The sequence below is a fragment of the Mirounga leonina genome, unplaced genomic scaffold (assembly GCF_011800145.1).
Source record: "Mirounga leonina isolate KUSES-001 unplaced genomic scaffold, KU_Mleo_1.0 Mir_92, whole genome shotgun sequence".
Lineage (NCBI taxonomy): Eukaryota > Metazoa > Chordata > Mammalia > Carnivora > Phocidae > Mirounga > Mirounga leonina.
Window position 1 is genome coordinate 588,602 of NW_023270852.1, and position 13,371 is coordinate 601,972.

General features: G+C 51.5%; 1 protein-coding gene across 5 annotated transcripts in view; it reads left to right on the forward strand.

Annotated features, from left to right (window-relative positions):
• The first annotated feature begins 3,351 nt into the window (after nucleotides 1-3,351).
• ABCC8 (ATP binding cassette subfamily C member 8) overlaps nucleotides 3,352-13,371 on the forward strand; it is a 75,283-nt gene continuing 65,263 nt past the window's right edge. For all 5 annotated transcript variants that reach the window (XM_034995072.1, XM_034995075.1, XM_034995077.1 and 2 more), the window contains exons 1-3: nucleotides 3,352-3,499; nucleotides 4,769-4,910; nucleotides 9,500-9,621. In XM_034995072.1, coding sequence (XP_034850963.1) covers nucleotides 3,352-3,499; nucleotides 4,769-4,910; nucleotides 9,500-9,621 — 412 coding nt within the window. The remainder of the gene's footprint in view (nucleotides 3,500-4,768; nucleotides 4,911-9,499; nucleotides 9,622-13,371) is intronic.

The window sequence follows — 13,371 nt, forward strand, 5'->3', positions numbered from 1 at the left end:
TCAGGTCACAATTTCAGGGTCCTGGGATCAAGCCCCACCTCAGGCGCCACTCTCAGCCTAGAATCTGCTGGTCTCCCTCTCATTCTGCCCCTCCCCCTGCTCGCGCGCGCGCACGCGATCTCTCTCTCTCAAATAAATAAATAAATCTAAAAAAAAAAAAAGACAGGGTACTAAAGCCTGAACATCGGGGCCGGAAGGCAGTTTTTCTGAAGGTTTGCTCCAACCCTTTCCCTGCACAAAGGAAGGGAGGAGCCTTGCCTGTGGCCACACCCACCCAGTAGACACGTGGGTGCAAGAATCCAGGTCTCTGAAAGCCATCCCAGATTTTCCATTTTGTCGGGAGGAAGGCTGAGAATTCTCAAAGGGGAATACCTTTGCTCCCTTGCTCGGAGCTAGCTCTTTGGTGCCCGCCCTTCTTCTGGTCCCCTGCATCAGAAGCATGCCGGCTTGTTGGAAGTGGGAAAGCATGAGACCCAGCGCCTCCCCACAGAGATATGTGTAGCTCTGTGTCTCCTGCTGTAGAAATAAATGGTTTCGTGCTACACAGGCTGCTCGAATCTATGCCTTGGACATCTTTCCATGTCAGGATATATAACCCTACTGTATTCTCTGTACTATCTCGGTATTCAACAGTATGGATATTACCGTGTTTTTTGTTTGGTTTGTTTTAATCAGCCCTCTACTGATGAACATTTGAACTGTTTCCAAGATTATAATACATGCTACAGCAGAAGCTCTTCCATGCCTCCTTGTGCACCTGACTCCACACTTCCCAAAATAACTCTAGCACTTGCATGGTGGGCAGTGTGATGGGTATCCTTCTATAAAGCTAGGTACAGGAAGGTTGGAATATGGTCACAGTCACACAGCAGGTTTGTGCTAGAGATAGCAAACGTGGTGCCACCTCCAGTCTCCAGACCTAACACTCTTGGTCCCAGCTGATGATCCCTTAAGTCTTTTACATGTGGGTCCAGCTTGGGTTGGACCTGGTCTTTTGTTTATGTCAAATGGCCTGGAAGAGCAAAGTGTGTGGGTTGTGCCAAGCTGAATGTCAAGGAAAGGAGAGACCACTAGATAACCTTCAGGGACTAAGGGTGTCCCAGGTGTGGGCCCCCAGAGGAGGAAGTAGCCTGGACTATCTTCCTGGTTTACAAAGCATATTTATACCTGTGATTTCATTTTACTCCTCTGCGGTGTGTATTATTATCTTCCTCATTTAGAAAGGAGGAAATCAATGCACAGAATAAATAACTTGTCCCACATCACACAAACTAGCAGTGGTAGAGCCAGCACTGGGGACTTGTTCTTTTAAAATACATATATAATCACCCCTAAAAGGAAAAATAACATTCCTGAAAGTGTGAAAAACTGAAATTGCAGCTACAAAAATAAAATGGCATCCTCACAGAAAGTTTGAAGAAAAAACTTGGAACAACAACAAAAAAAAACTTAAAAAAACAAAACAAAACCTTCTTAGGTGACCATGGGCACATCGTCTCTTGTCTCTGAACTGTGGTCATCTCCTTCTTACAGAAAGAGAATGGTAATAACGGTAGTAATAAAGGGCAATGGTAGCTAATATACACCGCACTCGGCTCTGACGTCATAGCCATTTCCATTTCTGAGCTTCCCCGGCAGACTTGCATTCAAACATACATATTTAATGTGGCTATAATCACAGGACACACACAATTTTGTTTCCTGGTTTTTCACCTGGCATTATCTCTTAACTTTTCCCCGCTTGTCTACACGGATTCAGCAATCACCTTTTCAGAGGCTGTATCAATCACCCAGATTGATTAACTCCTGCTGCTGGTGCTGCCACTAAGTTTTCACTATTTTGGCAGATACTGCAGGAAACATCTTGTGGCTTCAGGGACATTCCAGAGTCAGAGACTATCAGAGACCTTAGGACCCTGAGCTCTGCTCTCCCCAGGCTGTTCACCCAATCCCACCTGCCCTTTGCCAGGGTGCCCGGTTCCGCTCTCCCCTCTCCCAGAGCCTGAGGCAGAGCTGAGCCCTTGCCTGACAGCATCCTATAAAGGCTAGGAGCCTCAAATCCTAGGAAAAGGGCTGAAAGAGCTTCCCTTGGTGTCCCCCTACCCCTGAGAACGTGTGTATTTATTCTCCATATCCCTAACTCAGGGAATTCTTCTAAAATCCAAACTAAAATCCCATTTTTCCCTTCTTTGTTCATAGGATGTACACTTTTTTTTTTTGGCCAGGGACCTGTGAGAATCTCTCCAAAGGTGTAGGAATTCATTACATTGTCTTTCTAATTCCACCAGGTTCTTGAACTCCTCATGCCTACTGGTATCAGGTTAAGAAGACAGCTGAGGGTGATATTCTCTTTTTCCACCCCTCCTGGCTGGCTCCCATTGCTTTCCCTGGGTTTAATTCCATAAGTGCCTCTTTTTCAGCCTTGGGCAGGGACCCATTCTACCCATTCACCTGACAGTCGCTGGCATGTTCTAATGTATTAGATGCATGCCTGAGGGAGATGGGTGGGGGGTGAAAGAGGGGATCTGAGGAGCTGGGTTCAGTTATGCTTCCGCACTTGTTGGCGGTGAGAACTTGGGTCAGTCAGGTAAACTCCCTGAGCCTCACTGCCTCATCAGAAATATGGGAGAAATTATAACCTGTACTTAGCAGGAGTGTTGAGAGTTCCCCTTTGTGAAAGCGCTGGATACACCGTAAAGCACCCATGAGCGCCCCGCGAGTGGGACCACTTTTGAAAAATATGCCAAGTGTTCCCCAAGGTAATGATCTTCACTGCTTTTCTTATCCGTGTGGGGTGAGGGCTTGCTCCACTCTGCCCCCACTAGGACCCTCTGATCTAAATACATCCACCCTCGCCAAGTCCAGGTGAGCCCACATCTCGGCCCTGAGGCAGTGAGCTCGCACTCCAGATCCCAACGCGCCCACTGGGGACTCACTCGGACCCTCCTCTCTTCTGCCCACCCCCTCCCACCCAGACTCGAGCGTGCCCACCCACCCAGCCTGCCTTCCCTCTCTCCTCCAGCACACGCGCGCAGCGGGCCCTCACAGCGCCCCCAAGCACATCTGGGCTCGCGGGCCGCCACAGCTGGAAAGCGGGGGCCCCGCGCGGCCCGGCCGCTCCGGCTCCGGGCCAACCCCCCGCCCCCGGGCCAGGCAGGTAATGGAGCGAGGGCGCGGTGGGGGGGGAGCGGGAGCGCCGGCGGGGTGGGGCGGGGCCGCGGGCGGGGGGCGGGGGCCTGACTGCCCGGCCGGGCGCCGAACGGCGAGGGACAGAGGCGCGGGAGGCGCGTGGAGCCAGCCGTAGCCGCAGCCGCAGCCCGAGCCCGCGCCCGCGCCCGCGCCCGCGCCGCCATGCCCTTGGCCTTCTGCGGCAGCGAGAACCACTCGGCCGCCTACCGGGTGGACCAGGGCGTCCTCAACAACGGTTGCTTCGTGGACGCGCTCAACGTGGTGCCGCACGTCTTCCTGCTCTTCATCACTTTCCCCATCCTCTTCATCGGTGAGCGCGCCGGGAGCGGCGGAGGAGGGGAGGGCACAGGCGGGGAGGGAGGAGGAGGAGGCGGCGCCGCGCGCCGCACTGCTCTCGGTGCCCCTCCGGGCCCGCGACCGCCGCTCGCCTCCCTCCCCGGGTCCCCTGCTTTGTGTTCTACCCCGCGGTCCCCGCCCTCGCACACCCGCCCATCCCCTCACCCCCACCCCGAGGTGCCCGCGAACCCGCACCAAACACAGCGGACGCTCCGGACCCAGGGAACCCCCAAGTTTTCTACCGCAGAGCCAGAGCTGAAATGGAGAACCGGAAAAGCAGAGGTTTCTGTAGGCGCTGGAAAGGTCGGGAGGGTCTCGGGCTGTACCCCCAGTAGTGCTGTGTAGGGAGCCGGGACACCCTTTCCCCAAGGCACCCTCCCTGTCAGCTGAAGCTGGGCCCAGGGAGGAGCGCAGCCTGGCCTCAGAAGCCGGGATGGCGGCCCTGTGAACCCCTGCGCTTCCCGGGGCTGGGCCAGACAGTGGTCAGTAGCTTCTGACGTCCCCGGGGGGGTCCCTCGCGCCCTGGGCAAGGAGAGGCAGGAGCTAGGGACTTGGGTCCCCTTCCTCTGCTATCCCACCTGGGTCAGCGTCCCTGCCTGAAAGCCTTCTGCAAAGTTGGCCACCACTGCCAGGACCAGCCTACATGCCTCTTCACTGGGGGTCCCCCTCATCTCTCTTTCAGACCTTGAATTTTCCAAGCTGCCTAGAGCTCTGTCAACTCATACCGCGTCCCCCGCCTCTGCAAAACTTGTTAATTCACTCTAGTTAAGAAAAAAAAAAAAAAGCAAATTTTAAAATTCATATACAGCTTTTGGGAAGAAAGGGAAGATTGTCACAAAATTAAAAAGGGAAGGATGCTGCACAGGCAGAGATGCTAGTAGTTATTGACAAAGACGAACAATTAGAAATTGGGAGGAAGCATATGTAACTTATGCTTATATGTGTATCAGAAATTGTACCAGCATTTACACTTCTGTTCTCAAATAAATGGTTTATTTACATGATAATTTGTCAGACGAGAGGTCAGCATAGAAAATGAGTACTTGCGTAGGTGGGCCTGCATGGATCCAGGCTTCATGCTGGGACATGTAGGTCATACGTACCAGACCTGGGCATTCTTGTGCACAGGTGTACAAATGGATACACTCCCCACTGCGGACCCCATACCTAAGCACCCTCCTGGGGTTCATGCACCCCTTCCTAGTGAGCCAGGCTTCCCACCTCTTCCTGCCTCTCCTTGCAGGATGGGGCAGTCAAAGCTCCAAGGTACACATCCACCATAGCACGTGGCTGCACTTCCCTGGGCACAACCTGCGCTGGATCCTGACCTTCATGCTGCTCTTCGTCCTGGTGTGTGAAATCGCAGAGGGCATCCTGTCTGATGGGTGAGTGTCTCAGGAGAGTGGATCTATCCCAGGGTGCTTCCTGGAAGGCCAGGGGACACCCCAGTTCACCTGCATTCCAAGGAGGCAGTAACATTTGCTCATAAATCCAGCAGCTGTTGACCTAACATCTCCTGTGTGTCAGGCTTTCTGTGCCAAGTGCTGGACACAGGTGAGACCCAGGCCCTGGCCTCCGTGTAGCAGGGTAGAAGGAATATGGATCTCACGCCAAGACCCAGTGAAACAATCCTAGAGCTTCTTAGAATGCCCCAACTCTTGGAGTTGCCTTCTTCGAAAGAATAAAAATCATTCTTGCTGAAGACCTTTCCTTGGTTCCCAGTTGTTTTCAGGGTCCCAGGCGCTCAGCCTGGCATGTGGGGTCCTCACAGTCAGCACCCCCCACTGTCTCTAGCCTCATTCCCAAGGCCTCCCGTCACCCACCTTTCCTCCAGGCTTCACAGCACATTCCTCACACCCCTGCCACTGCACAGATCATACTGTATTTAAAGTTTATGTCTATTTGCAAAACTTTCTCCCGCTGAGTGAGAAAGGCCTCAGAGTTGGGTTTAATTCATCTTTGTTGTCACAGCACAAGGCACACGACGAAGCTCCATAGACATGTATTGGCTCCGTAAGAGCATAAGTGAAATAATGGTACAAGCAAGAACTCTGGGAGGGGACAGGAAGGCAGGGCTGACCAAGCTTCCGGGTTGAGGGGGCTTCTAAGCTGAGTCTGGAGGGGTGACAAGGGTTCGGACAGCAGAGGAGTCCGGAGAAGGAGGGCCAGGGAGACAGGAGGGGGGAGGAATAAAGGCAGGGGGAGGAAAGGTTGGGGTGGGAGCAGTGCACGGGGGCTGGAGCGTGAAACACATACAGGGGAGTGATGGTGGCTGGGACTTGGAGATGGGGTTGGGGCATCTCTAGAAGGGCTTCGAATGCCAGGCTGTCTGGGTTGGATTTTGTCTGCAGTTTGGAACAGAAGAGGCACATGGTCAGCGCAGCATGAGGGGTTTCCAGGGCAGGCTGGAGGCAGAGAGAGGCTGGAGGTAGAAACAGCACTTAGGAGGTGACTGCAGTAGTCTAGGTGAGAGATAACTGCAGCCGGAAATGATGTGTCAGCAGCAGGGGTGCGGAGGAGGAGGAGATGAAGCCGCCATCTCACGGAGGAAGTCTCAGTGACTGCCTGGGCGAGGGGGTGGTGGGGGGTGGAGGGCATTTGGCTAAAATATCAGAGGTCCAACCACTCTGAGCTGGAATCAGACTATGCCCTGATTCCACTCTGGCCAGCCGGACAGCAGGGGGATGGGATCCCCCAGCCCACACACAGTACCTCACCCTCCCACCCCCAGTGTCCCTGCATGCTGGCTCCAGCAGTAATCTCTGTGACAACTGCTTGCCTTGGGGCTCCTCCTGCTTATCAAAGTCCCCCAGACCAGCAAGAAGACCAGAATGCCTGCTGCCCCACATAACTAGCAGGCGAGAAGTCCACCCCCCTCCCCCATCTAGACACCCCTTCCAAAGCAGCACAAATGCTCAAAAGGGGAAGGATGCCTATGAGTCCTCAGGCCAAAAATTCTCACTGGGTTATAATTAGCGGGGTGGCAGAGAGGAAAACACCCCACCTGTGGAGAAGATAGACCTGGGGCATCTGCTGGGCTTCTGCCACCTACCAGCTCCAGGACTTTGGACCAGCCACTCAGCCTTTCTTTCTTTCTTTTTTTTTTTTTTTTTTGAAGATTCTATCCATTCATTTGACACAGAGAGAGATCACAAGTAGGCAGACAGACAGGCAAGCAGGCAGGCAGAGGGAGAGGGAGAAGCAGGCTCCCCACTGAGCACGGAGCCCAATGTGGGGCTCGATCCCAGGACGCTGGGATCATGACCTGAGCCGAAGGCAGACGCCCAACCGACTGAGCCACCCAGGCACCCCAACCTTTCTGGGCCTTACTTTCTCTACCTGTGAAATGATCAGCATCATCCCTGCCTTGCCCGCTTCACAGGGCCATGGAGGATGAAATTAGAGCACAGACCGGGTAGAGAAATGGAATGGCAGAGCCCTGGGCAAATAGTACATTCTCAGAACGTGGGAGACTGGAATGAATCAGGTCAGGGACTCCCTCCTGCCTGCTGTCAGCAACCCCTCCTGTGGGGGCTGCATCTGTATCCCATTTCTCCCCCAGCTCAGTGCAAACTACCATTCTCTCCCCAGCAGGCAGGTTGGCTCTGGAACTGGGCACTTGTCACCTGGTCTTTGTTGGTCTCCATCTGTGGGGACACTCCCCTGGGCAGGCAAGCATGAAGAAAAGACATAGGAAGGGAGCGGACAGGAAGAGAAGCCACAGATCCTGCCATTTGGCTCCCCCAGGCCACCCTGGCCTGGGTTTGCAGACCTACCTGGAAGTGTAGGGGGCAGGAGGCAGGGGGGACTAGTTAAAGCAGTGGTCTTCAAACTCCAGTTTAGTTGAGGGTAAGCCTCATTTACTGATTAATTAAGGCATCTTAAAATTTGTAGGGTTTCCTCTCTTCTCCTTTGGGTATGATTTTTGTGTGATGCTCTGAATGTAGAACAACCAAAGCCGTACAAGTTAAGAGAGGAAACACTTTTTTTAGCAATATAACTAGAATGTTTTCCTAGATCACCATACACTGGAAAAAGCCCATACCTAAAACTTTTACCTAATTTCTAACCTAATTTAGTGTATATTATTCAGTAAAGCAGCCAAAGTCTATTTTGTTAAGTCATGTCATGAAATATTTATTTCAACTCTGGTTATTCTTCATCTTATTTAATTATATCAAATGTTTATCATTTCCCCCTCCTATTGCAAAAAATGAATTTATTCAAACTTGTGTTATAACATTTAAGATGTCACTTAAAAATGTGTGCGGGAGTATAGAGTTTTTCAAAAACTTACTTCAAGGGGTACAAAGGCAGGAGTTTGGAAGCCCCCTACACAGGGTGTTGGTTGCTCCCGGTGACCCCACTAGCGACTGATTGCCTTGTACCTCCTGTGTAAGTCTTTTGCTGAGAATATCCACCAATTAAGGCTTAAAGAATATCAACATTTATGGTCTCATTTAACAAGAAATTTAGAGGTCGCCTCTCTAGTTGGTTTGGTGACTTAGTGATGTCATCAGGGACCCAGCCTCTTTCCATCTTTCTGTGTGTCTGCCATATCTTTCCCCATGGTTATAATATGGCTGCCTAGCTCCAGGTATCACTTAGGGAGGAAGGCAAGGGCAGAGGAGACATGCTCCCACATGCCTCTTCTTTATGCAGGATATCATCCTCTGCAGGCTTTCCTTTGCATCTCATTGGCCAGAATTGAATTATATGGCCACCCTTAGACCAATCACTGGCAAAGGGGTGTGGAATTGCATGGCTGCTTGAACCAAGCACCATCATTCCCTAGGCTGGGCACGTTGCTGCTAGAACATACCTGTGGTTCTTTTAGCAAAGCAGAAGGGGAACATGTTATTCGATAAACAGCCCGCAATGCCTCTACACCTATACACTAGTCCTACCAGACTACTTAGGGCCCCTGCGTGGCTCTCCTCATGTCCTCCCTCCTTCTCTGTTGAACTCCTATTCATCCTTCAAAGTCCAGCCTGGTGCCACCTCCTCTGTGAAGTTTTCCTTACTTGCCTGCCTGCTTGCTCCTTGTGCTCTCAGCCTTCGGTCCATCTGCAATATCACTTCCCTAGACTGCCTAGTTAGACAGTTAGCTCTGAGCATGGTTGTCCCCTCCCTACTGTCAGCTTCTTGAGGGATACTCAAGGGCAGGGATGCTTGGCGTGCCGGATAGAAGGAGCAGTGCAAGCAAGAGCATCACTGGAGGGGCTCCCAAAATGGCTTCAGCAGGAAGAGCAGGCTGGGCGGTGCCGAAAAAGTGGCTTGAGGCCATTATCACCGGGACCTTTGGTCCCAGGCTGAGCAATGTGAGTGTTGCTTTCTGTAGGAAACTGTAAATGAGGAGACTAAGAGTACCGACGTCATGGGACTTCATGAAGATTAAGTGAGCTCACATACATCACGTGCCCAGAAGAGTGCCTGGCACAGGGTAAATACTCTGTAAATACTGACTACAGGTGTTGTCATTATAACCTGGGGCCAGGGCCAGTGCTGACCTATGCTCTTCATGGGAAATGGGGCTGTCACTGAGAGAGTTGTGGTGGACAGGCCCCTGTACTGCCCAAGGGACCCCAGGGACAGGAACCCAGCTGTGTTCACTCCCAGAGAGGGGGTTCCAGGTGCGGCTCTGCAGCTGTGACTGCCAAGGCCGGCTTCCCCATGCTGGCTTCTGTAAGCATGAACCCAGGGAGAGAAGGCCATGAGGTCCAGAGTCTGGACACTGAGCCCTCATAGCATTCTCGTGTGGACTCCTGGAGCCCTAACCAGTGGGCAAGTTTGGGGTATGTTCGGGCTGGGCAGAGCTGCCGATATACGGAGTGGAGCTGTGCATATGATCCAGAGGCCCTACTGTGTGCTGAGCCCTAAGCGCAGGGCCTGGGCTGCTCTATGAGGGGGACTTGGCACATCCACCTCCAATCTGTCTCTCTCTCTCTCTCTCTCTCCCTCTGCCCCATCTCAGGGTGACTGAATCCCGCCATCTCCACCTGTACATGCCAGCTGGGATGGCATTCATGGCCGCTGTCACCTCCGTGGTCTACTATCACAACATCGAGACCTCCAACTTCCCCAAGCTGCTGATAGGTAGGGGAGCCGGAGGGGGTGGGAGAGGGATAGTTACCTTCATTCATTCCTCCAGATAATGTTTGCTGAGCACTTACTACATGCCAGGCACTGTTCTAGGTAGCTAGAGGTTCAGAAGGGGAGAGGAAAAAATCCCTGCCTCCTGGTGGGAGGAGACTGGCAAGCAAAGACAATGAATAAACAAATAGGTAGGAAAGATGTTACAAAGAAAATAAAGCCAGGGGCGCCTGGGTGGCTCAGTTGGTTAAGCGACTGCCTTCGGCTCAGGTCATGATCCTGGAGTCCTGGGATCGAGTCCTGCATCGGGCTCCCTGCTCGGCAGGGAGTCTGCTTCTCCCTCTGACCCTCCCCCCTCTCATGTGCTCTCTCTCAAATAAATAAATTAAAAAAAAAAAGAAAAGAAAAGAAAGCCAGGCAAGGGTTTGAGAGTGATGGCAATGTTGTTGTCTATAGAGGGTGGTCAGGAAAGATCTCTGGTAAGAGAGAGCATGCACATATTTCAGGGAAGAATTTTCCATCCTTTGGAACAGCAAGTGCAAAGGCCTTCTGGTAGGAACAAATTTGGCAAATAGGCCAGTGTGGGCAAAGCCAAGAAAGGGGAGGAATGGTAGGAGATGAAGTCAGGGGCCAGGAGAGGAACAGGGGAGACTCCTGGGCTTTGGGTCTGAGCACCTAGGCAGATGATGGTGTTAATAATGGACATGGCAAAGGAGCATGGGTTGGGGTTTGGGGAGTTGGTGGGGGTGAGGGCAGGTTGGGACCTGTTGAGTTTCAGACAACCAACTCAAGTGTCAAGTGGGCAGTTAGAGAAATAAGTCAGGCATTCGGGGGAGGTCAGGACTGGAGATAGACATTCAGAGGTCAGGGGCTTATAGGTGGCATCTAAAGCTTGAGCCTAGCTGAGGTCACCTGGAGAGAGAAGAGAAAGAGCCCAAGACTAGAGCCTGCAATCTGTGAACATTTAGAAAGATTCAAGAAGGAGTGCCTAGTTAGATCCTCCAACATTGTGTGGCTGGGGTCCCAGGCAGAAACAACAGCAATGAATGTTTGTGTTTATTGACCATGTACTGCGTGCCAGGCTTGGTGCCAAGCTCCTCACATGCATTATCTCACTTGATCTCCACAATCTCCACATTGGTATCGTTGCTATCCCCATTCCACAGATGTGGATGCTGAACTCAGAGAGGTTACAAGTAACAGCTCAAACTTTCATTTAACACTTGCTATGCATCAGGCATGCTCCTAAACATTTTACATATATTAACTCATTTAATCCTTACAACAACACTATGAGGTCAATACCACTATTACGTCCCTTCACACAACAGGAAATTGAGACCCAGAGGTTAAGTGATTTAACTCGTCTGCCAACTAGTCAAGGGCAAAACCAGGTTTAGATCCCAGGAGTCTGGCACACAGGCAGGCTCTTAACCTCTTCTGAGACTGTGTGTCTAAGGGTCTTCAGACTGCTTGGGCCAAAGGTATAAATCTGGAGGTCTGCCTCTATGTTTGGCTCCATCTGCCTGTCTAAGGTCAGGGCTGTACCTCTGGCTGGTAGGCTGTGGTCAGACTGTGTATCATGAAGTCAGGCTATGATTTTTAGGAGTCACAACATCTAATTGACGTCTGGAGTCTGGAACACTCTGTGCTAGGCCAGAGACAGCATGGTGTCATGAGCGGGCAAAGGGTATTTTCCAAGCTAGTCGCAGGTCTGCCTTCCCGGGTAAGGTGGGAGCTGGGCTCCGTCAACATCATCCAGGGGATCCTCTACCTGGGTGATGCTATGAGAGTGTGGCTGGGGAACTAGGGAGCAGCAAGTGGAGAGAAATGATAGGCACAGACAGCAGAGAGCCTCCCGCTTCTGAAGCTTCTGAAGCAGCTCCTCCTATATAGAGAACCCCTTATTAACCCCAGGACCTGGCTGACCAGTGCCCCAGAAACATCCTGTCTGGGCATCTGGCAAGTTCATTTTCTCATTCTCCAAAAAGCACATAATGTTCTTTCTTTAAAGCACAAATTACCACCCATAGATGGACCATTCTTTCTCCAAAGAATAAGGACTAACTTCCTCCATTCCCCTTTGTTAGAGTTTTGCTCTATAGAACCAGTAAGTCTAGAACAGGTAAAAGCAGAGATGATGCACCCTATGAGCTGCAGGGATTGAGGGCAGTGGGTATTGGGGAAACAGCTGGCCCCCTGAGAAGGTTCCTCTCTGGTCAGGTCCGGAGTCCTGCAGAAAGGTGAACCCTGATGTGGCTTACATTGTCCCACAAAATAACTTTGGTCCTGAGGCCCCAGATGAGATCAAGGAAATGTTCTGTGAAAAAGTCACATCCGAGCTGGGAACTGAAGGATAGGTAGGAACTAACTGGGAGAAGGGAGAGGAGAATGTTGCGGGCCGGAGGAACAGCATGTGCAAAGGCCCTGAGGCAAGAGAAGCATGTTAGGAAATCTGGACGAAAACCAGGGGCTGGAATGCAGAGAGCAGAAGAGAGCTGAATTTTGGAGGCTGGAGTGGCAGAAGGGGACCATACCAGGCAACGCAAGCATTGATCTTTATCCCAAGGGCATTGAGGCTTAGGGTGTGTGTGTGGGGGGGTGTAACTTATATATAACATAAAATTTACCATTTTAACCACTTTTAAATACACAGTTCAGTGCCATTAAAAACATTCACATTTTTGCGCACCATCCATCCAAACTACCCATCTCCAGAACTTTTCATCTTCCCAGACTGAAACTCTGTGTCCATCAGACAATAACTCCCTGTTCTCTTCTCTCCCCTCAACCCCTGAAAACTACCGTTCTACTTTCTGTCTCTATGAACCTGACTACTCTAGGTACCTTATGTGAGTGGGATCATACACTATTTTGTCCTTCCGTGACTGGCTCATTTAACTTAATCTAGTACCCTCAGGGTTCAGCTGTGCTGTAGCATGTGTCAGACTATCCTTTCTTTTTAAGGCTGAGTAATATTCCATTGTACGGATATACCACCTTTTGCTTATCCATTCATCCATCAGTGGTCACTTGGGTTTCTTCCTCCTTTTGGCTCTTGTGAATAATGCTGTTAGGAACATGAGTGCGTGAGTTCATATTTGATCAGATTTATTGCTCTGGAGGCTAGACTGGAGGCGGGCAAGAGGAAAGTGGGGGAAACCGTGAGAAGGCTCTCAAGGGGAGATATGATGGCAGCCCCCCAGGAGATAGGATGGTGACCCAGCTGGCCCAGGAGTTTAGGAGGTAAAGGAGACAGAACCTCGTAATAGGTGGGGTATGGAGAAGGGGAAGGAAGACACAGGGGTAAGGGGAATTCAGAGTCTGAACCTCACCAGCAGCCCCTGTGTCATACCACCGTCCTTTTCTGCTTTTCTCTCAGTCAAGCGCTAAGCTTTGGCTGAGGGCTGCTATGTCTGGCCCTGGGGAAATAGCCCTGGGGCTTAGTCCTAGGTCTACCACTTACTCCCTGTGTGACCTTGGACATGACACTCAGCCTCTGCGTGCCTCAGTTTCTCTATCTACAGGAATAGTAAGTCCCTGCCCACGTCACAGGGTTGTCACAAAGAGCAAATCAAACCACATCTGTTAGGACCTGTGTAAGGCATATTTTCAAGTCTGGGCCCCCATAGGTGACCTCATGAAGAACCAAAGAGGTTCTGAGACTTGGGTTCTATCTGGGGGAGTGTAGGTGTGGAGGCAGCTTGACGGCCTCCAGCTGTGGGATCCTTGTGACCTGGGGACCACACCAAG